The 27982-nt window shown below is 43.9% G+C and overlaps 2 protein-coding genes across 6 annotated transcripts in view; one reads left to right on the top strand and one right to left on the bottom strand.

Moving 5' to 3' along the window:
• Positions 1 to 786: 786 nt before the first annotated feature.
• Positions 787 to 11973, bottom strand: KIF9 (kinesin family member 9). Of its 2 annotated transcripts, none has more exons than XM_061555162.1 (21): positions 11850 to 11973; positions 9549 to 9638; positions 8718 to 8883; positions 8301 to 8407; positions 7885 to 8106; positions 7580 to 7663; positions 7238 to 7330; positions 6858 to 7005; positions 6654 to 6718; positions 6386 to 6463; positions 6192 to 6260; positions 5708 to 5812; positions 5229 to 5284; positions 4877 to 4967; positions 4277 to 4431; positions 3653 to 3772; positions 3281 to 3489; positions 2780 to 2959; positions 1649 to 1767; positions 1347 to 1451; positions 787 to 1088 (listed from the first exon to the last, which is right to left on the bottom strand). In XM_061555162.1, the coding sequence occupies exons 2-21, from the start codon at positions 9630 to 9632 to the stop codon at positions 975 to 977; spliced, it is 2370 nt and encodes a 789-aa protein (XP_061411146.1). In that variant the 5' UTR covers positions 9633 to 9638; positions 11850 to 11973; the 3' UTR covers positions 787 to 974. The 2 variants fall into 2 exon arrangements, with proteins under 2 accessions (XP_061411146.1, XP_061411145.1); XM_061555161.1 differs by lacking the exon at positions 11850 to 11973 and adding an exon at positions 10337 to 10547.
• A 551-nt stretch (positions 11974 to 12524) lies between these two features.
• LOC133344875 (alsin-like) overlaps positions 12525 to 27982 on the top strand; it is a 40425-nt gene continuing 24967 nt past the window's right edge. For 3 of the 4 annotated variants that reach the window (XM_061555159.1, XM_061555156.1, XM_061555160.1), the window contains exons 1-7: positions 12525 to 12680; positions 19594 to 19691; positions 21177 to 21322; positions 23030 to 24460; positions 25460 to 25643; positions 26725 to 26821; positions 27170 to 27247. In XM_061555159.1, coding sequence (XP_061411143.1) covers positions 19666 to 19691; positions 21177 to 21322; positions 23030 to 24460; positions 25460 to 25643; positions 26725 to 26821; positions 27170 to 27247 — 1962 coding nt within the window. In that variant the 5' untranslated portion in view covers positions 12525 to 12680; positions 19594 to 19665. Of the gene's footprint in view, positions 12681 to 13080; positions 13113 to 19593; positions 19692 to 21176; positions 21323 to 23029; positions 24461 to 25459; positions 25644 to 26724; positions 26822 to 27169; positions 27248 to 27982 lie in introns of those variants that run through there. The other variant, XM_061555158.1, reaches the window with a different exon arrangement.

The following is a 27982-nucleotide window of genomic DNA, read 5'->3' as shown; positions in this document are numbered from 1 at the left end:
GAGCTTATGTATCTTGAGTTTTTCCGAGTTATTTCTTTCTTATATTTGTGTAGTGACATCACGGGATGTCACTGTGCTGTGCCGGCCCTAGTGCGATGTAACAACATCGCGGACACCACTATGATGTGGGTGTAGTACCGGCCCTAGAGGGGCTCGGTGAGCGCCGGTTGATAGCGCTGGATGGCACCACGCTTGGCGTGCAGTGCCAGCCCTACAGGATAGGGTGTCGGTGTACCGTGGTTACTAAAGGCCATGGCACTCTGGTTGACCCGAGAGGACACGTGATCGGTTTAGTCTACAAAGGGGCCCCAAGTGGGGGCTAGGGGTGGTCACGTAGTAGGGGTCCAGATCCTGCTCGAAGATTCTTGAAGGTGGTCGTGGCCAAGGGCGGAGCCAGCCACGCCGCAGAAAATATAAGCCGGGTCCCCCAGAGGGACCGGCGTTGTTTATCTTGAAGAAGCCTTCATCTACGTTCTACCGAGTCTCCAACACGTTGACCTGGAGCCGAGCTGTGGTCCGGTCCGTTGTAGCGAGTTACGTAATTAGTATAGTTAGCCTGGTGGTCACCACCATAGGTTATTCTATTAAGGGGCAGTTACCCCGTGTGTTGGTGTTAAATGTGTTGCCTCCAAGAGGAAGTCTGCGACTCAGTTGAACTCACAACATTTGCATTAATTCATATAATAATAATATAGCCCTGGTAGCTTTTTGAAGGTTTTCAATTGGACATGGTAACATTGCATGGCATAAAACACATTTCTGAGAATTGTGGCCAGGGCAAACATCAAGATGCACAGACACTTTATAAAAAATAACTTTGATTATACTTTGCTTTTACAGATCAATTGTATAAAGATATGTTTGCAAACATTGTACAATGTCATACTACTTATTTTGTGAAATTACTCCAAAATATGCAAAAATCATTGTTTTAATGTAAAGTAGTGCTGGAGAAATGCCTTGCATGGATATGACTAATATGGCACCATCATCTGTTTGGGCAGTCTATTTCCAACTGCACATGCGGGTATGTTGTCTTCCTTCATATTTTTTGTTTGATTTTGGGCAGCGGCTTTGGTATAATTGTGCTAGAGACCAAAGACAATGGCAATTAGCACATATACTTCTTGAATACAGTATCTGTGAAAACATTCTTTAATTTTATTACACACCCTGAAACTTAGATGTTGGATGACTTCAAATAGTTGTCCAAATGTTATTTTTAAAAGGCATAAAATGTAATTTCATAAAATCACAGAAAATAATAACAATTGAGCCATAAATACAACATATGATCATACTATTTTAAATGGCAATTCTGTACTATATACATTAATAACGCTTACCTTTCTCTCTATGCGGGCCTTGGCTTCATAAAAGGCCATAGCATCAGGATTTTCAGTCATGAACTCCATATTAATTCTTTCAAGCTTTTCTTGCTCTCCTTCCATCTGGAGAGCATATTCAATCATGGGGGTTAGGGCCTATGAGAACCAAAGCTTTTCTACATATGGCCTATTATGTCAGTGGGCATTTTTTTCTTCCATATAAAAATCGACAAAAATACAATGAACGTTTACAATTAAAGACTAGAAAATACACTTTCAGTAAGCATTAGTACAATAACTCTGGCTAGCGGACTATTTACCAATGGCTGGGTTTTGCCAACAGCTGGGTGAGCGACCACAGGTGTGGCTGTAGTCATGGAATTAGCAGGCACATTTTCTGAAGGCACCTGGTATGCTTCAGCATACCACGTCTCAAATTCTGTAAAAACACAGATTATAGATCACATATATGACAATTGCATTCAACTCAATGTAACACAAGAAAAAAAATCTACCACTGCAAATTAACTTTTCCATTGTGTCTAAACTGTATATCAATTACTAAAACCATTTCAATGAATGAACAGTATAAATACGTACATTTTCATTAATATTACTCTGATTATGCTATCAGTGTCATTCCTGCAAAAGCAATTCAACCATTCATGTTACAGAACGGCCCACTGGAGGCAGAAACCAGAGCTAATTCTGAAATCCCTTCATATGGCCTCTAGATCCCAAAATAGAGGGCATCACGTTTCCACCAACTGCAAATAAGATTAATATTTGTCATATGGCAGTCAACCATATTTGTAAATAAAATTGAGTGCACAACTAAATTTAACGTGGTTTGTGCAATTATGGTGGCATGGTTGAGACAATCAACTCTATACTTGAGAACCCAATTTAATCACACATGACTGCCTGGGTTTGAACTTAAAATCTCAACAACAGTCAGCTCATGTCGCCCAGCCACCTCTACAACGAAGGACAATTTTTTTTTGTTCTAGATTTTAAGCGTTCGTAACTGCAAGGATTCATACTCTTAGGTTTTTTCGGTAAAGTCACGTAGGTAAAAAATAAAATAAAAATGAATAAAAGTAATAATAGAAATAAGATAAAATAATAAATCACGTCACAGCTAGATTACTGTATCAAGTGAGGCTCACTTGATACAGTAAATCTAGCTGTGACGGTCCCACCTGATGACGGAGACTTGTGTTGCCTCCGAAACGTCGTGATTTATTATTTTATTTATTATTATTTTTAATACTTTTTATTTTATTTTTTACCTACGTGACTTTACCGAAAAAACCTAAGAGTATATATTTTTTTGTTCTTATTTGCTGTTTCCTGTTGCTCATCTGTATTAAAATGGAGTCTTTCATATGGTGCCCCTGCCTTCATAATGGTGCGTGCAATGAAAAATGTAACATGGCAGCAGGTCATACCAGAGACGAGTCTCTGGCGGCACAGGTTGACCTGATGCTGGCACCACTGCACCTCAGCCTTTATGTCGCACAGCTCCTCGTAGTGCAAACGGTACTGGCTTTTGAGCTCACGCATGCGCAGCAGAAAACAATATTCCTCCTCGTCAATCACCATCTGGCCCTCGCTGCTCATAAATTCACCTGGCATCAATGCCATACACAAGCACATCGACATTAGGCACAGTGTGTAAATGTAATTAGCAGAAGTGCCGCATGCAGGCATATGCACGTTAGGTGTCGAGTGTATATTTAACTGGATATTATATTTATTGCAGTTAACTTAAAAAGCTTGTGATTTTGTTGAAATAAAGTGTACAATATTTGAAAATTTAGTTGCATCTAATATACAGCCTGATGGTGTTTAATGGTTTTAAATACATCAGCTTGTTTCATTATATGTGCTAGTACTTATCATTAAATTGTAAGTTGCTATAAACACAGCTGTTGCCATTACACTAATACCTTGTTCCTGTCTCTTTTTTGTCTTGGCTTCCAGTGCCTCTCTGGCAACGTCTATTTCTTGCTTCAAAGTATTTATGTGTTTTGCCAGTTCTATTGCTTTTGTTTGCTTCTCCTTATAAATCAATTTGTTTTCTTTGAAGATACGGTTAATCTCACTGCCTCGCTCTGCTTTAAATTCCTCAAATGCAACAACTGGCATTGGTGGAGTGCTGCCATAGATACAATAACAAACATATATCAAGGTCAATGAACATTTCCATTCCACGAACATTGCAGTATTTTATTGTCAACCCATAGGCCACATCTGATCCCTGTGTGCTAAGGTGTTTTGACAGAGTAGGTGCTAAACAGGTTGATGTTTTCAACACTCACTTTGAACGGTTTAGCTGTTCAGAGACCTCTGAGGCTACGCTGGTCACGTCATGCTCTCTCTGGCCACCTTCTCCCACAAAGGGAGACTCTCGGAGCTGTGGGCTTCCTGGCCTCTCCCTTCTGCTTATGGAGTTGGCAGAACACACCAGTCAGCGATAAGCATAATCAACATGTTGCAATCTGAGACACACTGCATTAATAAACATTTCATACATGTTTGTGAGTTTAATCCAATATAAAAATGCTGCAGTAGACAAATATTTTCAACAGTCTTGAAGTTCACAAAAAACTGCAAAGGTTTAAATATATTTTAGTGTTAAATTCCATGCATCAGTCCTCAATAGTTCAGTGATATTAATATTTTAATTCAACAAACTTTTTATTCTATCGAAATATTAGCGGGAGGCAGTCTGCAAAATCCATTGTTTTACTTCCCAATTTTCCAACGTCTATGTCCAACCTTTCACCTACCCAAATCGACCAGCAAGGTGAAATATGGTGAAATAACCTCCTCGACTTGCATGGTGTGGAGAGGCACTCATCCAGCAGTGGATTCACAAAAGTGTCGTACATGTACAGCATAATGAATATTATTTCAGTCATCAAAATAATGGATATGACTACCTGGCACTATCCCTAAGTGACTTCTTGTTCCTACTCTTCTTGGCAGTAACAACGGGCGAGAGGTAAAGCTTGGATGAGGTGGGCACCAACCCAAGTCCAAATCCATCGCGCTCCAACTCTCCAGCCAGAACCACTTCATTTTCTGTTGAGCCAGCCTGAGGTTGTTAGGAATTGGATGAAATATGATTACTTCATTAACATAAGTGCAACAAATTAAAACAGTATAAGTACAACACTATATACTTAAGCATTAGATTGTAAACCCTTGAAGTACAAGTTGATTATGTTTTTTTCTTGAATCTAATGAACTTTTATTTATTTGACCAAGGGGCTTAGCAATAAGCTGAGCCAGGTGTTTGTAAGAAAAGAACCAATTCTTACAACGATGATACAAACAAAACACTGCGATTTTCGGAGATTTTCCAGAGTTAAGATAATGTTTGTCATTAATAAATTAAACAGATTATAGTGGTAAGTCCTTTAAAACCAGGCAAGAGCCCAATTGATATGTCTTGTGACACTAAATGGTGATGTGCACGGGAGGGTTATATGCTACACAATGTTTACGTGTTACATTGTGCATAGCTTGGGCAACTGTACCTTCTGAATTACATCTAGAGAAGGCTCCTTTCTCCTCTCTTGCAAGCTGAACTTTTGCCTTAGTTTTGCCTCCACCTCTTCCTCTTTCTGACTGAATAAAGTTAAAATAGTAAGCAGCCATCAAGTACACTTCCCATTCATACCAGCATGCCATATTGTACCATAAGCTTGCAAATTCAACGTGCAGTAATTAATAATGCCAACTATACAATTGCAGAGTTGTGCTTTTTATATTATGCATATTTGTGTCACCATCATCATAATCTGTGTAGTATTTCTCAATGTACTGCCATTTACCAGAAGGTTTAATAAATATATTGCCACAGTAATAATTAAAATACAGTATACTTACAGGAAAATCACCTTAAATTGTGCAAACACTTCTTGAATTTGTCTTACGTTGGCCAACTACAATAGAGACAAACAAGCAGTTACCACAGTGACCACTCAATGTACACACACCTATACAAATCCACAATTGTACTGCGGGAAGGAATATGTTTGCAGTAAAGGCTGCGTGTTGTTTATAAACCAATAAACATAAGAATACTGTACCTGGCATTCATTGTCCTGGGCCCTAATTTAAAAATTGCAACAGAAACTGACACATTTTTTTGTTGGATTCCGTTTTCTAAGAGTATTGCCAGCCACAGCAAAAATAAATTCATCTCACTGAGGAATCAAAACTTAAGAAGATAAATCATTTTCTCGAAGACTAGGTTTGGGCAGGAGGCAGGTTTACACTGGCATGAAACAACTCAATGCTACGTTGAGAGTTCTACTGTTGAAAACTGTTGACAATCACAGAAGAGAAGTCGACATTCAACTCACGGTGATCTCGTTGAGTGAGCCATCTAAGTAGCGGCGCACTTGAGATTGAATCTCAGCCACCTGATGTTCCAAAAGTGGCTCATAGCTCACTTTCTTACGGTTTGCCTGCCACATGCAATCAAACATAAACCTTAGTAAATACACATGCATACAAATACTTACACTTAATTTGATCAGAATTTTGCTGAATAAAAAACATAAAAGAGCACTGTTTATTCGAACGTGTTACAACTGTAGTTACTTTTTCACGTATGTTAAGTAACCTTTATTGCCACTTCAAAGTCCATTTTATTTTCACAAACCTTGTTGCCATGAATTTTCTAACCTTGCCTTAAATAACATTAGAATGTGTAAAAAAAAACTTTCTCATGCCAGTGCAACTACATGCAATGCTCCCAGCTTTGACCCACATGTGGAAGGTTGACCGAACTGCTGTTGCAAGTATCCAAATACTGTACAACAAAAATACAGAACTTTTCCATACCAAGATGTCATGCATTGCCAGTTCATTTTTCAGCAGCCTGATCTCTTTCTCTAGATCCTTCACTGTCCGCTGTGGAGAAAGGCTCAGCATTAGAAGCTTCCTTCGATCAACTTATAGCACAGCGCAATAAAACATGAGTGGTAGCCATCATTGAATATAACCTCTTGACTATGAGATTAAAATTAGGCGGGTACTTGTGGGTCATGAAGTTCAATGGGGACAGCGTTCACAGGAACGCAGGCCATCCGAGCAGCAAACTTCAACGTGGAGAGCTGTATGGGGTACAGACAACACGTCATACAACATTTTTTCATAACTTGAACCAGTTCTGGTGAGCATTCATAAAATAATCATATATATATTAAAAAATCTAATTTAGCAACAAACACTACAAACACAAGACAATTATACATATTTTAAAGTCAGATTATATGTCTAAGTGAATATGACATTTAACAGTACCGTTTCTTCTATCTGTTCAGTCTCCCCGATGATGTTGGCAATGAGCACAGTATTGCAGTTTCCACCTGAATGGGTATAAATAAAAAAACGAATATAAATTCAGCATGTTGTGCAAAATAGGGTCAGATAGTGAAATTGCAAATGCTGTATTCCATGTGTAGTGTTGTGGATTGTGTACCGTTTAATCTGGCAAACGAGACTCACCGATGGCATCCTTAAGAACATGTGTGAGTTTGCTTTGACGGAAAGGGACATGCTCCCGTCTGCGATCTGCCAGTGCGATCACAGCTTGCTCCAGGAAGGACAGCGACTTGTTAATGTATGTTGCCTCTCTTTCCACTTGTCCTTCTGACTGTAACAGGTGAGCATTGCCCCATCATAATTAAACATTAACCAATTTCTATTCTGCTCACTCTCATTTTAAAAACAATTACAGTATTTCATTAGTAATATGGTATTACAAACTGCGCGGGGATGTCAACTTTAGTCACAAGTGCAAAATATATATGGCAATAATATGCAAATATAGCACAATTAATGGCGTAATAAAGAACATTTGTGAAAGTGTGTCTATTAAAACAAACCATAGTTTTTCCCAGACGCTCAGAGCCAGCCAAATCAACCAGGTTGAGTTTAGACATCGTGTATTTAGAATTTGTGATTGTTTTCGAGCGGGACTGGAACACACAAAATGACCAATATCAGACATGCGCATACCAAAGCCAGATAAGCTTTATTTAGATAAATGTAAACATCGAAAATATGCGACGAAAATGTAAAATATCCAATGCTTGTTGCATTATATGCAATTTGCATTCTAAGTAAATGTGATGGCACAAAGTTACTTTAAATAGCGAAATATTATGGCAACTTTTAAACAAACTATTCATTTTAAAAGCTTATCAAACAATTGTGTAGTTTCTTACCTCTATGTACAGAGTGAATATGCAGTGAGATCTTGAAGACTTCTTATTGAGCGTATGGCAAGCAACTGCTCTATTCATTTCACCCTAAAAGAGTAAAACATATGTCAACAAATTTGAACTAAAATACAAATACTGTAGTTTACTCATTAACTATTAAAATGTAATAATATATCTTAAAATTTCGTATACTTAGTTATACTGATCAATAGCCATTCTAGACAGTAGTAACATTCGCATGTATTTTATCAGATAGAAAATTCGAAATTTATAACATTGCCCAAAAGTATGAAACTGCTGTTAAGCACCTCAAATAGCTTGTTGAGGGCCTCCTCTTGGCTGCTGACCAACTGACAAGTCAGACCTCTGACAGAAACCATACCACGCTCATCCATAATAGACAGTTGTTTATCGATGGCCTGGCACGCAGGCATGGCACACAGGTCACACAGACTTTCGTTGTAGATCTCCAAGTAGGAGACGCGAACAGTGATGTCTTGCTCCACACGCTCCTCAATATCGTGAAAGACCTAACAAATATAAAGTACATTCCTTGTTATGCCTGGAATACAACAACCAAAACACAGCAGTATTACGTGCACATATATTTTTTCCTGAAAGATACACAGTAACTACTGTAAAAAAAAAACATGCATATTAGACTTAAACTAATTTCACTGAAAGTTGGTAGGGAGATGCTGGAAAAATTCTCATTTTATCTTACTTGCTCAAGAACCCGCGGGATGATGCCTCGCTCAGAGAAATTTTCCGTGCTTCCAGTCATTGTGTATGATTTCCCTGCGCCGGTCTGACCATAGCACATTATGGTTCCTGAGAATTCAGAGTGGTGTGGCAAATTTTATTTACAACACTAGTTAAAATCTGCATTTTTACAAAATGGCACAATCCACTTTAGTAGTTTGTCATACATATTTTACATCACGCAACATGAAATACAGTGTCACGGGAATATAAAATTATACCTCAATAAAAATACTTATTACCTTTGTGCAATATATTCATATTCTTAAAAGCATTCTACACAAGTAGCAAAATTGTATTTTGGCATTGACAATTATAAGATTTCTCATACAATAATTATGAGCTTATAGATCTGCGGTACGTCAGTGGTGCCACACACCGTTGTAACCATCCAGTGTCCGCGTGACAACCTCTCGCGCCGTCTCTCTGTACACCATTTCCTGGTTGGTGTTGTGAAGACTTCCATCCAACTTGAAGCTCCATTCTGTGACTTGATTGTTCACAATCTCCTTTTGATTGTGTTCCTTCAAGCGGATGTTTACCGTCTTCACACAGATAAGCATAAAACACGCTAAAATTTATATCACTTTTATATAGATGTCTGAGTATATTATTTTGCTGGGTAGCAATATCTTGAATGTTAAGAAAAATGGAATTGGGCAGGACACGCTGCTCAAAGGGATAATGGCTAGTGTTTCAGTCTAGGAGCTAGATGGATTGTTGCATTGTGAGAACCATGAGAGATGATGGCTTGAGGAGGCCTTCATCTAGCAGTGGATAGAAAATGAAAGATAATGATGCCGAGTTATATGCTGCTCTCAATCTCCTTTTATTTATCTGGGATAAGTAAATTAAACATTAATGTTTGACTGTCTATTATCTGGTTGGATGGATGTATTTTTTGGTCAAAATAATGTACACGTTAGGAATATTACTAATTTGCCTATGGTTAAATCATCCGGAGTGTGTCGAAAGGCAAATATATGTACGAGCAACAACCATGCATGTAGAACGTGTGTTGTAGGCTTATGCTGGGATATATTGTCAGCAGAGGGCGGTGTTGTATTGTACAATGTTCTCCCGTGTATGCTCCCCACCTTCAACCCGCACTGACCAGCATGGTTAAATATGGTAACATAACCCCCACGGCATGCGGAGAGCCCTCATCGGGAAGTGGATTGGCTGCTGTATGAGTAATGTAATACTTTACCTTATCAGTTGGGTTTATGCCAATCTGGCTTTCGGCAAACCTTGGCGAGGGTTTAGTGCGTAAAACGACCCGCACACAGCCCATATTGCACTGCGAAGTGGAACAAAGCAGACATGGTGATACCTCCACTATTAATTATTCACAAAACAAATACAGCAGTCAATTGAGATACTTTACACTTCAGCATTTCACTTTTGACGAGCGATGAATAATAATAATCCCATGGCATATATCATCCTGGAAGCCTCACAGAGTCTCGATGCTTCTTGCAAGAGGATTTTTAATCAATTCCCTTTAAATTGGCGTTTTGAATGGAGGAAAGCGGAGAAATCCTTTCGGCATTCCAGGAGATACGCTCAAATGTACGCACATATACGGGTTCACAAACCCTTGTCCTTAAAACAATTCACTGCACATGGCAATATGAATTAAAAGGTCAATGTATTGATAATCTGCTATGATACTCACCTCCACTGCTGGTCCTGGAATCGGTGGGGAAAGATTCCACGTTACAGACTTTTATTGCAGAAGTTTAATCAGTGATAGCGGTAACAATTCACACAATTAGTTTAGCAAACTTCTGAAAGGTATACATAGCGCAATACATTTCGATATAACGCCTATAAAGTTTAGACTCCCACGAGTGCGTTATCAAACGTACAGAAAGTATATTCTTTGGGTCTTTCGGTAAATTCACGTAGACCTACGTGACTTTACCGAAAGACCCAACGAATATCAATTCCTGCAGTCAGGAAAGCTTTAAATCAAGATGTACAGAAAGTAATTACCTTTAAATCCGACACGTGATAGGCGCAGTTTATTGACAAGTTACTCCTGCTCGGAGTTAAGGGGTGCTTTTCATCGTATGATTACTTAAAACCAAGAGCATGTGGAGAAAATAAAAACAAAACAACTTTGCGTCGCTACCAAATCAAATACCGCGTTAGGAGCCGCCGCGTCGCCACGGCGACCACCACCGGCGTCGCGAGGTTTGCCGTAAAGCAGCAGAAACGTGCCCCGCCCCCCTCCCCTCAAGCGATCTGTCGTAAAATTGTCGTAAACCCCCCCCCACCCCCTCGCCCCCACCCCTCGCCCCTCTCGTGACGTCATCAAAGCCCCCCCCACCCCCCGCCGAAGGGTGCAAGTCTAAACTTAAAAATCCGACAATAATAAAAACAACTATCAACACATCTTCTTGGTTCTTTCGGTAAAGTCACGTAGAAGGGAAATAATAAAATAATAAAAAATATAAAACAATATTATTTCCCTTCTGCGTGACTTTACCGAAAGAACCAAGAATATGAATCCCTGCAGTCACGAAAGCTTTAAATCAAAACTATCAACACGTTCGTCGTCAATCACACACTCTGTGCGAGTCCTTAAAAGTGAAAAATATATATATGCAATAAGCGACGTTTCGGGCAATGGTCCTTTTATGTGCTCTCAATAAAGGCTCATCGTCCGAAACGTCGCTTATTATATATCTGCTCCTCTGAAGGCAACACGCGCCGAGCGTTATCGAGGAACCCACACACACTGACACGTGTTTTGATTTAAGGATCCCAAGTGAACGTCTCTGCGCCTCCCCATTGGCTGAGCGGTGATCGAGGGGGGGGGCAATGTGACCCGCCCCCCTGTGTGTTCGCGCCGCTTAAACAGGCGTTATTAATAACAACGCCACGGTCAATTCTAAATATCAATTTTAAACACATTCCTGCGGAGGGAGCTGGTAGGAACGTTGGGTTGCTCGGTCAATGGCCAGGGTCAACTGCGGCGTGGTGTATTTCGCAAATATGCCCGACTGTGAGGGCGGGCACAAGCCGCGTGAGTAGGTTAAACGTTGAGTTTTATAAGGGCACCACGGGGTGACCAGCCCCTCTCCACCCAGCCCCTCCCTCCCCACCCAGCCCCTTCCCACCCCTCCCACCCAGCTCCACCCTCCCCACCCAGCCCCTCCCCACCCAACCCCACCCCCCACCCAGCCCCTCCCCACCCAGCCCCACCCTCCCCATCCAGCCCCTCCCCACCCAGCCCCACCCCTCCCATCCAGCCCCTACCCACCCAGCCCCACCCCTCCCATCCAGCCCCTACCCACCCAGCCCCTCCCTCCCCATCCAGCCCCTCCCCACCCAGCCCCACCCCTCCCATCCAGCCCCTACCCACCCAGCCCCTCCCTCCCCATCCAGCCCCTCCCTCCCCACCCAGCCCCTCCCTCCCCACCCAGCCCCTCCCTGCACGACGGACACAATAATCCCCTGTGGGCTGGTGTAACCAGGAGGTTCCTACCAGGAAAATACCAACCTTCGGTGTCTCAACGAGGTGGGAGAGGTGGAGTCGTGGGAGGCAATCGAGAGACACTTCTGTACAAACGTCCTCTTTCGTATGGCTGATGCAGATGCAGACTAACAACTTCCAATTCACTTTCAAACGGTCCCTGTACAAACAATAAGGTCCCACACACACAAATCCTGAATCGATTATGGATTAACTACTTTGTTGAATCGATTGGCAATCGATTATTTGAGAATCGATACCCACCCCTCACTGGGTACCGGCCTCCCGTTGTCCCTTCCCCCGTCATAGCCCCCCGTCATAGCCCCTCTCCTCGCCCCTCCCCCCGCTCCTCCCCTCGCCCCTCCCCCGTATTACCCCTCGCCCCTCCCCCCGTTCCTCCCCTCGCCCCTCCCCCGTATTACCCCTCGCCCCTCCCCCCGTTCCTCCCCTCGCCCCTCCCCTCATCCCCCTGTCCCCCGGTCCCTCCGTCTTCCCAGCCCCTCCCCCCGTTCCCCCTCTCGCCCCTCCCCCCGCTCCTCCCCTCGCCCCTCCCCTCGCCCCTCCCCTCGCCCCTCCCCTCGCTCCTCCCCCCGCTCCTCCCCTCGCCCCTCCCTCCACCCCCCGGTCCCCCCCGCCCCCCGTCCCCCGACCCCCCTTGCTCTCCCCACGCCCCCCACCGACGTGGGGCAGGGTCCCGAGTCTCCTCCCCCCGGCGCGGAGTTCGCTCCGCGCGGTGCCACCGAGCGCGGCACCAAACAACAACAACAGCAACCACAGCAGTAGCAGCGAGTGGAGCGTGTGACAACCACAGCAGCAGCAGCATCTTTATATAGACGGGGTCCCTCGTCTGTTGTGTGTGTAAGTTATTGAGGCTTCTACACCACAGTACTTGAGTGTTGTCGACGTCTGTGTGGGTGGGTGGGGTGGCTGTAAGAGCAGAGTAAAATTGCTGGATTGGCAGTCATCACAGTCATCACCGTAATTATGCGTTAATAACCAGGAGTGCAGGTGTGATATATGCTCTTTGTGTTGTATTTTTACGACTGCGAAGTGGTGACGTTGATGGCGTAGTGTTTACTTGGCCAGGTTGTATTCCCCAGGACCTACTTGCTGTGCTGCCGCCGTGTTAACCATTGGCTATTGACGTGTGCGCGATTGCATCTGATTGTTCCATGCGCTCTAATCAACGCGAACCGGTACATTTGAGTGGCGCAAAGTGGTCTGGATGAGTGTTGGGTGCTCCGCGTATCTGTGTCGTCCGCGAGAACGTCTGTTCAAGTCACCTGCAAGGTAGGAGGCACACTTCTTTGTCTAAAGAATCATTTAAAAACGAAATGCCTTTTTATCTATGTCTTACGTGAAACCCAAGTTATTATGGTAAAAAAGCGAATGTCCATGAACACGAAATAAGTTTTTAGTCCATCAGCATATCCGCCTTGCAGACTGATTTAAACAATTAGCATTTATTTCAGTATGTAAACCTCGGACAGGTTTATGTTCCCATTTCTCTTGGGGACTTTTTCTCAAGTTGTGATCTCGTAAGGCTGGATACACATTACTCTTTAACGTTATTTGACGTGGAACCCTTAACATTGCAATTGCTTGGTGTTATGAGACTTTTGTATCTAATTATTGTATACAATTCCGTATAATATATTTAAATCGCACAATGTGCGTTTGTTTGCAATAGTGTTTGCAGTAAAAAGTTGTATTTGAAAACGACGGACTGAGCATTTCAAAGGTCGTCCAAAACGATTTTATGTACAGGGTGGTCCAGATGTCTTGTGACCGCCATTTAGGGGTAAATTAATTAAAGGACGCAAGACATTTGGACCAACATGTATATTCCAAAAAGTACGTTTTGTAATTCCTAAATTATTCAACTGGAACATTGGCGCGCTATGGAACGTGGGACTCTGAGTTAGATACCTGGTTCTGGGAGGTCCCCCCCCCTTTCCGTGAAGTATGGTCAAACACACCCCCATCATGACCACCACGGAGTGGAGACGCCGTCGTGCAGCAATGGATAATTGTTTTAGCACTGGCCAAATAATTATGATAGGATTGGTGTAATCCTTTTATACTGAACCGACTTTTGCCACCAAATCCCGTTTTCAAAACGTATTCACCTGATTGTTGACGTCAGCTGGCACCACCACATGTTGCCATTCTACATGTATGCAACTTATCCTTTGTTTGCACCGGATGGGGGACCCTCCAGACTCAAGTCTCTCGAGGGAGAGCTGTGGTTAGAATGTAAACAGTAGAGTATACATTTGTATTAAGCTAATGCAATAATAATGATGATTTTTTGTATCTGGTCGTTGGGTTTGCTGGGTCATGCACACATCGCTAGCCATTGATGTTAGCCCGAGCCGGGAATCGAACTCACGTTGTCGGTGGCTTCATACATCGTGCCACAGTATAGTGTCGAAATATAAAGTAATTTTAATAAAACCCTGGGATACAAGACGTAAAAAAACCCCACTAATCTCTGTAAAGTAAAAAAATACTACAATTTTAGTCATACATTTTAAATGCTGTAATATGTATGCTTCAAAAGCACTTGACTTAAACGAGATTCAATACTATATAGTTCCAAGCACGGGGAACGTGGTAGGGAGCACATTTACAGAATGTAAAGAATTGGTGTTTACTGTTGAGACAACGTGGGTGCTTTGAGTCACCATACATCTCAAGCGTTTAATTGGTATAGTTCACATGAACCACGTCTTTCATACAAATGTAGACCTACACCACGACCTGTGCGCATCTCCAGCTATTAACATGAAGTTAGCCAGTTGATGGCAAGTAATGAATGAAAAGCATGATCTATTTTTGTAAAATTACCACAACTTATTTTTCAATTCCTTTTCCAGGTTTTGCATACGTGCAAGCCAAACACTACCGAGGTTTTCGAGGTCGTGACATTTTCAAGAGTGTAGTCACGTAATGTGTTTAAGGATATTATTGTACAAGTGTTTTGTTTTTTTTAAATCGTCACAAAGGATAATAATTTTGTCTTACATCTAACAAACATTATTATTATTATTATTGAAATTCAGTTTTTCTTATGTTTGAACTTTAGTAAAAGGTGAGGCAGGGCTTATATGTGTCGGAATAAAATTAATTTTGGAACGAGTACATTTATAAACGGCTTTATGAGAACAAGACTCTAACATTAGGAACATTTTATTGATACATTAGGAACATTCTTAGAAACTGGGGCGACATCTGCTGTGTTCCCTCCAAATCTCGTACAGTTTTTTCACTGATGTCTTCCCTCTTAGGAGTGGTGGCACATCGAGTTAGTGTATTTTGCTGTGAACTTGGTGACCTGCGGTCAATTCCCAGCCATGGTTAACATTAGTTGCATGTGATTTGTGAACTCGCCCCCCCCCCATAATCTGCATGGTGATTACTCGAGAATGCATTAACCCAGAGTTTGCAGACCAAGGGTAAGAGCAACAATCACATGTTGAATCTCAGAGCAGAGTTTGTGAGTCGGCTGAGCAACAGCTGTCGGCTCCAGCAGAAGGGATTTATGGAGAGGTGTGGTGATGTCGACTGCATTGGGTGCGGTGACCTTGATTTTGATGACCAGGCCACACAAAGTAGTAGATATCGCTCTGTGGATTACGCAAACATTTGATTGGATTAAGATCATCATTGTTAAGGGGTGTGTACTTGTCTGCCACCACTCTAATTGCTCTGGCTAATCTCATTCCACGTGTAATGATATGCGTTTGTGACAATGTTCCAATGGGATTAGATGGGAGCCCCCCCATGAATGGTCTTCATACAGATTCTCAGCAGTGACGCGAACGCTGCGTAAAAACAAAATTGCAATACGATCTGGCTGTTATTCCAACTTTGCACAAATTGTATAAATAAATGCTCCCTCCAATGTATAACTTCTCTTATTTGTAAAAAAGAAAATAAATTTTCTCAAGCAGAGCAACCCAGATTACTCCTTAAATAAATATTTTTGTCAATGTAATATTTGCAATAGTCATGTACTTCGCTACACATTACCTCATTGTGATCAGCTTATTACCTCTTTTGAAATCAGAAATATTTGCCTAACACCATGTAATGTACATAAATTCTACAAGTTTCGGTTAACTTTGCCAACAGTTATGATGTGCCAGTGACCCCCCCCCCCCCCCCCCCCACATCTGTTTGATTAGTTCATCTTTTTAAGTTGGTTGTCCTTCCCCCGCACCTCCGATTAGCACGGTCTGCTCCGTACATACACTTACATTTGTTGGTGACTGCGAAAATGATGCTGTCGTCAAGGGCATTTGTGTGACTTCCCTTTCTCCTCGCACTTGATAAAACGCAAAACTTCCCATGCGGATGTGTTTTTTTTCTCCCAAAGAGCACTTCTGTATTTGCAGCTGTCCTCGTCTGTACAGTAGTAGGACATTCATTATTCTGGCATAGCTGAGAATGGGGCGGTGTTGTATTAGCCGAAAGACAACCTGTGAAGCAAGTCTGGCAGTAAATGTGACGAGGTCTATTGTGATTCAGTGTTCGAGCTGTTCCCAAGCATCATTGTGGAATGCGGTGGAAAAGTGGCTAGCCTACTTTAAAATGAACGTGGCAACCCGAGTTTGATTTCCAGCCACAGCCATCATGAGTGGTGAATGCCTCTCAACCACTCCAGGTTCTTTCCAAGTTGACTCAGACTGAATGAAATGAGTGTGCCTCGTGTGGTGTTTAAGCATCAGCAGATGGGAGACGAACCCGGTCTGGGGAGTGGTGCTGACTCTTACACCGTACCGGCCTGAATAGGTGCTTGCCAACAGCACTTGACAGAAACAGTCGACACAAGCTGCATGGAGGAGAGGACATTTTCAGGTTATTCTTAAGCACCGTGACTGAGCCAAAACAGAGGTTACCAACAGACGTAATAGCATCCCATGCAGAACCGCACCCTTTGTAATACAGTGATCTTCAAAAAAAAAACTCGCTCAAGCTTTGCCGAGTGTGACATTTTTTCCTCCGCCAATGTTGCCATCAACGTCCTTGTAAAAATGTCCAATGGGAGCCTTGTTAGAGCAATACACACACACATGTCGTCAGTGTGCAAGAAAACTGGCGGCCTTGGGCCACTTGTCGTCTGTTGATCTACGGTTAATCATTCATCACAAAGGAGGGGTTACTATACAGTACATGGAACGGTCTTGGCAGTGAAAAGGTAAAGGTGCCATGCGTTGATAGCACTGGGAAGAGTAGGAGGGGGGGTTGTGCATGTTTCAAGTTTCATTTTTTAGGTATAGCCCTGTGAGCCATTCGGCTCTTGCTTAGTGTTACCCATGAGCCAGTGGGCAGTCATAATGAACAATCAGTTAATCACATAAACCCAGTGGTTCTTTACTCTTTGGTTCTTTCGGTAAAGTCACGTGGGTATAAAATCAATCACGACGTTTCGGGCGCAACACAAGTGTCCGTCATCAGGTGGGAAAGCATGGACTGCTGCTGAGGCCGACTGGCAACAGAGTAGATACACAGTCTGCATCAGCAGCAGACCATGCTTTCCCACCTGATGACGGACGCTTGTGTTGCGCCCGAAACGTCGTGATCTATTTTATTTTATACCTACGTGACTTTACCGAACGAACCAAAGAGTATGGATTCCTGCAGTCACGAAAGCTTCAAACCATGGGTTCTGAACCTGGGTGCTAGATTGCCTTTCTGAGAACCAAAGGGGGTGGGGGGGGGGATGCAGGCTGCAATAAAGGAACCACTGACCTAAACAAAGTGGTCCTCAGTTTACATTTCTCGTACTCTGTATTAATCTCCATCTGGCAACAGAGTAGATAATTTGTGTTGTGTGCGTAATCGTCTTCATAATTTAATTGGCTCTACAGCGGTGCTTCTCAAAGTGGACCCCGACGGCCCTCTCGGTGGGCCGTGGGTTGTGATGCAAATGCAGGTTGACCCTTTTGTTTAGGACAACAATTAATATTTTACCGATGATATTTAATTAAAAAAATCTAGGTAAACTACCCTAACACATAACCTGTCAATACATGCGGATTAGCCATATTCTTGTACAGGGAAATTGAGTTTTCATGTTCATACGGCGTACAACCGTTTCAATGCGGGCAAAGGGCATTTTTGTCTATTTGTTTGTGTTTCTCCTTTGTGATCGGACTTTGTAGGATGAACGTTGAGATTTTTAAGGGCACGGGGTGACCAATACAGTCTGAATTGGTCTGTCATAAGAGGGTAGGCACTGATAAGGTATGCGAATCCCCACCCACCCCAGAAAAATAACTTTTTTTTTTATTCCGGTAATGAATAATTTTGTATCTGTGGTATTTAGAAGTGAATGCGTTGTATCACCAGGGGTGTGTGGTCCGTGGGAATGTTTGCTTTGGCTGAGTGGTCTACGGGGGCCAAAAAAAACTGAGAAAACACTCCTCAAGAGTGACGACACTGCTCTAGAATGACAATACTTGTAGTACTATACATCGGAAAAAAGTATTCACTCCAAACGCATTAGTGTATTGTTCAATGCATGAAAGAACACGTAGAACCACTGCCACGCGTCTCTTTATGTCTGCACATTGTGTTCAGACCTCGATGCTGCGCTCACAGCAATCGGAAGCTGACTTCCCCCATGTGGGACATTATCATCATCATATAGAGCGCCTTATTGTGTACAAACGCGAACACCCTCCCCCACCCCCCCAAATCTTGCCAGCTGGCGACTTCTCTATTTAACATATATATGAAAGGTTCAGATCATTTACAATTTGAACAAAGAACACGGAATTGATTTAATTATCTCACCTCTTTTGTGTGTGTGTGTTTTAATGCAAATACCGTGTGTATTTGTACAGCAGTGGGCGAGGCTTTGAAAGTGTGTGGATGGGTAGTTGCCAGTGACTGTTGTGAAACCAGCATGAAGAGTGGAGGCCCAGAAGCGAATTTTTTGATGAAGGGCGCAACTTAATGCGTTATTAATTGTGGGGAGGCAGGAACGAACGTGCTTGTTGTGGCAAGTGTGTTCAGCTTCAGACGTGCTCTCTAATGGCCATAACACCATAACAGGTTTGGTGTCTGCCGTGGATAAGTGTGTTATTTGACAAACTTACATATTAAGCTGCATTGGCGTTTTTTGTAATAGTGGTGTAAATACACTGCATACCACTAACTGTACTCTATACCTAATGGATGATTGTGTGTTGAACAACTTCTTTCACACCGTGCAGAGCCAACCGTGCTAATCGGAGGTTGCAAAATGATTGTGTGTGTCATGAACACGTGCTTGCTTATTTTGTCCTTCATGGTATCTTACGTTTTGCTGCATGTGTTGCGAGTGGGAGCTTCTTCCGTAACTGAATTTGGTTGAACCTCGAAACATCATGCCGAAAACATGCGGTACAACCTGAAAACACGTTGGAGAAATGTGCAGCTACAAATGTCAAAAACATACACAGGAGTTTACGACATCTTGATCGCTTTGATAATTTGACTCGTGTCACCGATTGTGTTTTTACTGCGCACATTGTGAGCATTGCTGCGTAATATTTTGCCGTGATCCAATTGAAAAATCGTGCAAATTTGGTCGTGGAATTATTAAACAGTCTGTCCACTGTCATTTGATCATCAAGGAAGGGTACATTCTTTATGCATGATTTTGTAATGATAATAATGATTTTAACATTTTTGGCTGACTGCATTACTTTCCTCTTTCACCGATAGCAACTGAAGCCACATTTATGCTGTATAATAACGTCGCTTGTCTTTGGTTTAGGCAATCATAATATACTCATGGGCTGCGATTAAGACCGTTGGGAGCAAGCATTTGGCCTGAACATCACGGAGGATGGAAGATTTTGCCAGCGCAGATGGGTAAGAACATGCGACCAGAGACTGTGGCCATTTACACAACAGTGATCTTTATGGGACAATATACATGCACAAGACTTGTGCTTCTGCTTTGTTTAGACCCAACAAAAGAAGTCTGCTGATAAATTGGATTTTCCACATTCCTAACCGCAGGTGCCAATGGGAGGGAGTAGTTGATTATGAGATAATCATGCATGATGCTTGCTGTGGTGTGCTCACATTTGGCATGGGGAAAAACCTGTTTGTGGTTGTAAATGGGGACTATGGACCGCCCAATGGAAGATGCAGAGAATGTATATGCCCAAACACTCACCGCCTATTTGAACTCCCTGGACATGCCCCAGCATGCTGCCTTCACTATCCCAAGAGATTCCTTCATGTAATTTTCCCTCCAGGTGTGTTGCCAAGATTATGTTGTTTGAGCGGTGGCGCAGTGGCACAATGGCTAGTGCGCTGCACCGTGAACCCAGAAACCCAGTTTTATTCTTGGCCAAGGCTAACATCGGTGGTGAGAGATTTGAACTGGTCCTGGGCACCCCCATTCACCAACCTGCACTGCTGTGCATGTATGCATTTTATGGTAAAATAACTCCATGACTGACATGGCATGAGGTGGAGGTTTACATCAAGCAATTCGTTGATAAAAAACTGTTCTAAAATAACATGAACATCTCCACTCTGGCCGGCAGTGTTTTTAGATGAAAATTTCAAGGAATGCATATCAAAACCACACCTGAGGTTATATAAATACGATGCTTGTGCATGCAAACGTGACCTTTAATAATAACAATAATAATACCAATTCTTGACCTAATGAGAGCCATGCTGAGTCTCAACACTTTATAGGAGAGCGCTGCATAGGAATGTCTCGACAATTTTTTTTTAACAAGTACAGTTGATCATCGCTTATTATCCGGCGTCCAACATTATCCGGCGTTCCCAGGCCAATCCGGCAAAACCGCTTCAAGGGCTGTACCAGTCCGGCGATCGCCCATAACATGTTGTTGAAACAAGAGCATAGTATGTACATCACCCCATGCAGAGTCTTCGAGATTGGAGTGGTAAGTACGGTACAGTAAATACAGTAACTTTTTAATGCAGATATTTTTTCGTCTATTCATATGTTTATTTCATATAGTAAACGCATTTTTAAAACACAAAATACATATACACAACACCTAAAAACATGTTATACAAGAACGTGCAAAAATAAGCTATTTTAAATAACGAGGTGATTATCCGGCGTCTTTGATAATCTGGCGCCCGCTTCCCCCCGAAGCAGCCAGATAATCGATTATCCAAGGTATTTAGCATGTGAGAGAAAACCACAGAGTACCTGCCTGGGAAGACACCCAAAACCTCGCACAGAATCAATAATCTATTGATGTAGTCCCATCTTTCCCACTTTCCAATGGAAGACTCCAACACTTGCCGCTTCTCAGCTGCTTATGCTGTTGGCCCTACTCTGCTTTCTTTACCCCCTGCAAGTGAGGATGTGGAGGAGCAGCATGGATTGGCTGTGGTGTGGGAGGGACCAGGGCCCTTCATGGTGCCGAGGCTGCTGAAATCTCTGTCCGGCAAACCGGTGGTGCAAGCTGCACTGGGCTGGTCGCATACCCTGCTCCTCACTCGCGGTGAGTTACTCAGTGTGAGGCACGTACCGTGTTTGAGCCCCATATATCAGGGCTGTGTTCTGCTTGGGTAGGCAGAAAATGTTGACATCATTGTGCATTGATGCTTTTTTGTGATAAGTGCGTGGTGTCAAACATTTAGTTGGTTGTGGGTCGGTTATGGACGGGTTCAAAAATGCATAACTCATGACCCATGCAGCATTGGGTGACCTTCATCTAGCAGTGAATCGATAATGAGCTGCACATGTGCACGTGTAGTGAGTCCAACTGAGTTGCAGACATTGTCTTGGGAGAAACACTTTATTTAGCAACTTCAACATAACGTTACACAATCTACACTCGGGTATTGAATGCCCATCTAACCACGCTACCGTAGAACTAGACACGTTTTTGCTATCCCGGCCCGGACCACAAGCTGGGTCCCGGACCGCGTGGCTAGAGGCTTCTTCTCCCCGACGTGGATCTTCTTCACACCAGCACACGAAGAACCTCGAGCTCATCACGGGCCCCGTTATATCCCCCTGGGCTGGGGCTGGCTCCGCCCCGCCCACCTTCCAGATCTCTCGCTCTTTCTCGAAGGCTCCCGAGAGCTCTTTTAGACCACGTGACCGCCCAGTGGCCCCCCTCCAATATCATCCGGTCACGTGTCAGCAGGTCAACCAGCGTATCATGCCCCAATGTTACCCTGGCTGGCTGACGCTCCCTCTCGCTCCCTCACCGGGAGCCCGCACCGCACACTGCTCGCGGTGCCTCCGCGCTGACCAGCGCTCACCCATGCCCCGCTAGGGCTGGTACTACACTCCGTAAGCGGGCTACACATATCAACACATTATCCGCCGTGGCTTCGTAAGCCCGGCACAAACACAGTGACAATCTCAGTCGCTACACACGAACACAGAACTGGCGGGGTGATGTGAGCACACGGAGTTTACTCGTCTAGTCAGTGTGAAATATTTAGCTACATGCATTGTGCAGTAGTCGCATTTCAGGACATTTGCAGCTGGTGGATATTATTTGGCGGCTCGGTAATATAACTGGTATGAGCTGCACTGACCAGCATGTTGAACTGGAGTCAAATAACCCCCATGATCCATGCGGCATTGGGTGGCCCTCATCCAACAGTGGATTGACAAAGAGCTGTACATGTAAAACACGAGAAGATGTAACAAATTAATATGTACACATTAACTTGATGTCTCCCTTTTGTCCACAGCCTACAACACTTGACTAATTATGCGTATTTTTTACAGTGTCTGAGTTACACTCCAGTGGTATGAGCGACGTATGGTTTCTCTGAGCCAAAACACGATAGGCACAGATGATGATCATCATGTTCTATACAGTGTTACCATTTATCCAAGAGCATGAACTGAAACAAATCAGATGCATGTTAGTTGCGTGTGTTTACAATATTCTTACTCGGCAGTTTTAGCTTGGGTGAATTTTTTTTTTAAATGGAGACAATGGACACCCGTAGAATTTATAAGACATTTCTGCATTTCCTATCGCTTTCTGGGCTACATTCCAGTGTGCTAAGCAGATTATGATTTATCTGGGCCAAAACACAATCGACGAGACAGATGACAGACCCCGGCAGACAGATGACGATAATGATCAATACAATTATCCTGCAATAAAATCCAAGAGCATGACCTGGAATAAATAACAGTTGCTCATTCACCGTAATCAGGCCATGCCTTTGCGTTGCAGATGGTGCCGTGTACAGCTTTGGCCAGCAGCCCTGGCAGGACCAAGCGTATGTCTTTGCGCAGGAGCCCCGTCGGGAGATGGGACTGGCGGGAGTGGAGGTGGTGTACATTGCCGCCGGAGCCCGTCACAGTGGGGCTGTCGGCAGCTTGGGCGACGTGTACATGTGGGGCAGCAATTTGCACGGCCAGTGTGCGGTGAGGGACACCGAGGAGGTGCAGGGACCTACCCTCGTGGCGTTCGAGCCCAACAGGGACCCCGACGCGTCTGGGGCAGCCGTGCAGCCGTCCGCATCGCCCCGGAATTGTGCCGGCTCCAGGGGACGCCTGCACGTCTCCCTGCTGGCATGCGGGCACACGCACACCTTGGCCTGGTCGCAGACGTCTGACGAGATGTGGGGCTGGGGGAACAGCTCGCAGCTATGCCACGCCGCCACCGCCGACCCGCCGGCCGCTTCCGCAAGCCGCATTCAGTACCAGCCGCGGAGAATTGAGCACTTTGTGGGGGTGAAGGTGAGGCAGCTCGTGTGTGGAGCCTTGCACAACCTGGCCCTCGTGGAGGTGCTCCATGAGAACCATGCACCAGGGCTTGCTCAGCCGCCTGCGGCGCAACCCGTGCTGTCAAGAAACGTGACGGCTGGTAGTGACAATTTTACTGCAAGCGGTGAGTGGATGAGTTTAACTGAGGATGCGCTGGAAGGGATTTCCATTCGCATTGAAGACAGGGCCAAAGAGGATCGTAAAAATTCAAATCGTAGCGATAGAGGAATGCGCCTTAAGACATTTGTGAGCGATGACCTGTCAAGTTCTTTCGAGGATAGTTTCAAAATGAATGATTTGAAAATTGACACTAATATCTGGTTATCTGATGACGATGATTTGAACATTGAGAAAAATATCCATGAGCCTCTTCATAATGTGAACCCGAAAAAAGTCAACGTGGCCGATGTTGATGAAGCTGACCAAGAGGTCTCAGAAGTTGGCAAAGTCGCGGTGATGAGGTGCGTCCGGCATCTTTCACAGAAGAAGAAAGTGAGTCCGGCTGTAGCACCGGCGAACTCTGTGTTTGCGTTCGATTCCGAAGCACTGGACTCATCCACTGAGCACTTTCTCTCGAGTGACAGCGTCTCCGAGAAGCAGATGTCTCCTGTGTACGAGCACATCAGGCGCTTTCGCCACAGGAGCACCAGGAGGAAGGAGACAATGGGAAGGCAGCCAGAGGTGCCACGGAGTCAGAGCTTGAAGGGTAGGGGAATGAATGTGCTGCAGGTCACCCCCGATAACCCCGCGGTTAGGCCAGCAATTCCGGCAGAATGCGCAGCGGCCTCGAGGACAGGTGCACAAGCAGAGGAGTGCAGAAATTCTGCGAGCATCGACACGAACCAGCTCGGGCACAATCGCAACACCAAAGAATTTAAACCAGAGCTTGATCATGGTAAGTTTTATAACGTCGGTGGATCGTCAACAGTCATATTATTGTAACACAATTAGTTTCAAATGTGCATGGCTTCAGTAATGATATCCCACACGTGTTTGTCCTCTGATGTATTTAATTAGCGATAATACTGCTAGTGCTCGTGCCAAGTGCACAAAAAGCAGTGTATCTGCGATGAGACAGTGCGATTCAGGTAGTGGCTCTGCCGGGTAGGGAGCAAGGCGACCTGATGATATACTTGGCGCTTTTTGTGGGCAAGTCCCTAATAGCACAAGGTAAATCTTCTTGGTTCTTTCGGTAAAGTCACGTAGAAGGTTAATAATAAAATAATAAAAATAAAACATAATAAAATAATTCTCACGACGTTTCAGTCACAACGCAAGCAGCCGTCTTCAGGTGAAGAACAGGTCTGTCGGGAAGACAGCGTCTGAATGAAACACCACCAGGCTTGGAGCGTACTGTATATTTAAGCTGCACAAGGTTGCGTTTCCATATTGGATCATCTTTAATAGTGCTATGGTCTGTAGACCACAATGAGACGATGGGGCGCAGCTGCTTTGACGGGGAGGGCGTGTGCACCTCGGCTGGCAGCAGGCCTAGAATTCCGAAGCAGGTCCTTTTGGTGCTTGTTTTTTTTGTCCATCTTTGGGAAATGGTTTGATTAATTTGGCATTTTTTTAATTTCGGCTGAGTTCCTAAAAGAAACAGCACTTTATAATACGTATTTGTTATTTGGATATAACTATTTCGGAAACATTTCAACCTAGTTGGAAAGCATTGGCAAGCATTCAGTTTAAAAACACCAATTTAATTTAGACTTTATTTTATCCAGAAACTTTTAAATGTTAGGGAAATGTTAGACCGATTGCTTTCATTAACTGAATGATAACTGTTTCGTTCACTGCCTGACCACATTTGTGTAACTCGTAAAACGAACGACGCGGCGCATTGTGTGAAGCGGTTTGTACGGTTTACACGATTTGCCAACGCTGTTGCCAGGCTTCGCGGCGGGCGGTGGTGCGGCGAGCGCCGGTGAGAGCCCGCCTAGCGCCACGAGCACTACTGTGAACTGGGAGGGAGGGTGGCAGACGACGAGCACCCAGCCCCGCCGGCAGCGCCTCGAGGTGTGGAGCTGGGGGGACGGCCAGGACGGGCAGCTGGGACTCGGAGACACCCTCTCCAGGTGGGATGCGGCTCGGGGGCGTGAGACACGCACTCGTCGTGGACTGACGGGGGGGGGGCGCACCTGTTGTGCTGGCAGACGATAGCATTTGTGGTGTTTGAAAATAATGGTTGCTGCTGCTTCGAGCTGTTTACACTTGAAATACAGGCCGATCCATTTATAGCTGATTGAATGTCGTGAAAGCCATAGCTCCATGATTGAATACATGTGTTGCGATTGGTGGGAGATGTATAGAGGCTTTTAAATACAATGCTTCATTTTCAATCTATGTCCAAGTTATTGTAGTCGGGGATGAATGGATAATCCTGTACAAAAGGCTTCAGAGTTGTTGACTTGCGTAATTACACGTGCACAAACTGTGGTGCTCGTAAAAATGTCACCATAGTTGTGAACGTGGTTATCCTGCACACATGAACATGCTTTTCTTGTTCCCGAGAGAAGCATGGTGTGTGTGCGCACGTGTAACTCTGGCATTTTGTTTATTGAGAGAGCATGGCGGGTGCCGTTTATAGCATACACCAGCGCACTGTAAAGCCAGACCGGGTGCACCTTCCATGTGGAATAAAGCCAGATTGGCAGACATTCTATATGCGCGCACCATATTTGTCGTGCGTTTCCCAGGGAAGATTATTGAGCTGATTATACGGTGCACCGACTGATCTATGCAGGCTTCACGGTAAAGTAGTTGAGGCATGTCCCCCCATGTGCCTGGCGTGTTCAGAACAAGCGCAGAGGACACCCCTCGCAGGAGCTCAAATAAAAATAAACAGACACCACAGGCGCAAGTGCTGTGTAGGGAGTTGGGTCACACAGAAAACGGCACAACTCTGCCCTATAAAAACAGATCCAAAGTTAATGAACAAGAGTAAACCAGGCAAGGATTAGCGGTTCATGTACTGTTTATAGACTGTAGGTATGGGACAGTTATTTGTGAAGTATCGGTTTACGGCCTGTGTTTTTGGATGTGTCGTAGCTGTTCAGAAACCGGCGAATGTTTTACACGGTAGCTATCATCACACCGTGAATGACGATGCACTGTACGGGGTGTGTATGTGTTTGTATTGAAACTGTCATTGTGAAGGCTGATGCCTCAGTGTATTCAGAGTTTGGTTGGTGAAGAGATCATCAAATTGGCGGCAGGAGACTTCCACTCCCTCGCACTTACCAGCACCTCAAAGGTAACATCTCATTTACTCTGATTGTTGCTTTTGAACTTTGTGAACTTGATTATCGAATAAACGTTTTATTATTTTACAAGTTGGTGAACATTTTGTTACATAGCTGCAAATCAAAAGCTTGTGTGAAATGTGAATTGTAGAGAGGAATTTTTTTTTTACATTTCAGCTTTGACCTCAATCTTTATTGAAACTCTTTATCTCCATGAAACATATTTTGACAAATTTAATTCATTATACTAATAGAAGATATACACATTTAATTTGTCCTTAGATATTTGAACACTTTCGGCACTGGGCATTAGTGTACTTGTAAATTGTGCCCTATGGGCGGTGTGATGTTGGATGCAGGTGTACAGCTGGGGCAGGAACCGCAGTGGACAGCTGGGGCACGACAAGCTGCGCTGTCTGACGCCGCACCTACTGGAGGTACCCGTGGCACAAATAAAACAACTAAACTTCGCAGACACAAACACAGGTTAAATTTCGATTTAAAGCTTTCGTGACTGCAGGGATTCATCTTCTTGTTTCTTTCGGTAAAGTCACGTAGAAGGGAAGTAATAAAATAATAAAAATAAAACATAATAAAACAATTCTCACGACGTTTCGGCTACAACGCAAGCAGCCGTCTTCAGGTGAAGAATGAGACACTACCAAACTAGGAGCTTATATATAAGCTGCATTGGGGGTTGAAGAGCGCCTTAACATGCACATTCTTTTTGTTAAGGCGCTCTTCAACCCCCAATGCAGCTTATATATAAGCTCCTAGTTTGGTAGTGTCTCATTCTTCACCTGAAGACGGCTGCTTGCGTTGTAGCCGAAACGTCGTGAGAATTGTTTTATTATGTTTTATTTTTATTATTTTATTACTTCCCTTCTACGTGACTTTACCGAAAGAAACAAGAAGACAAACACAGGTGTTTGTCAATCCACTTGTGAACGAGGAGGGCCTCTCCACACCGTCTCAGACAGGGGGGTTATTCAACCTTACTTTGCAAGGCCGGACAGCGTGGGTTGGTCAGGCGGTGGTGCTCAGAAGCTGGTTTGGATATCACTCACCGCCGATGTCGGCCAATAGTTGAAAATAAAATTCAGATTGCAGGGTTCGTTGCTATTTTCCCATATTGGATTGCATCAATGCGTAATCAATGTATTTATAACAAC

The sequence above is a fragment of the Lethenteron reissneri genome, chromosome 20 (assembly GCF_015708825.2).
Source record: "Lethenteron reissneri isolate LAM-NWPU_2019-01 chromosome 20, ASM1570882v1, whole genome shotgun sequence".
Lineage (NCBI taxonomy): Eukaryota > Metazoa > Chordata > Hyperoartia > Petromyzontiformes > Petromyzontidae > Lethenteron > Lethenteron reissneri.
The sequence above is the reverse complement of the archived record's forward strand: the minus strand, read 5'-3'. Positions and strand labels throughout refer to the sequence as shown.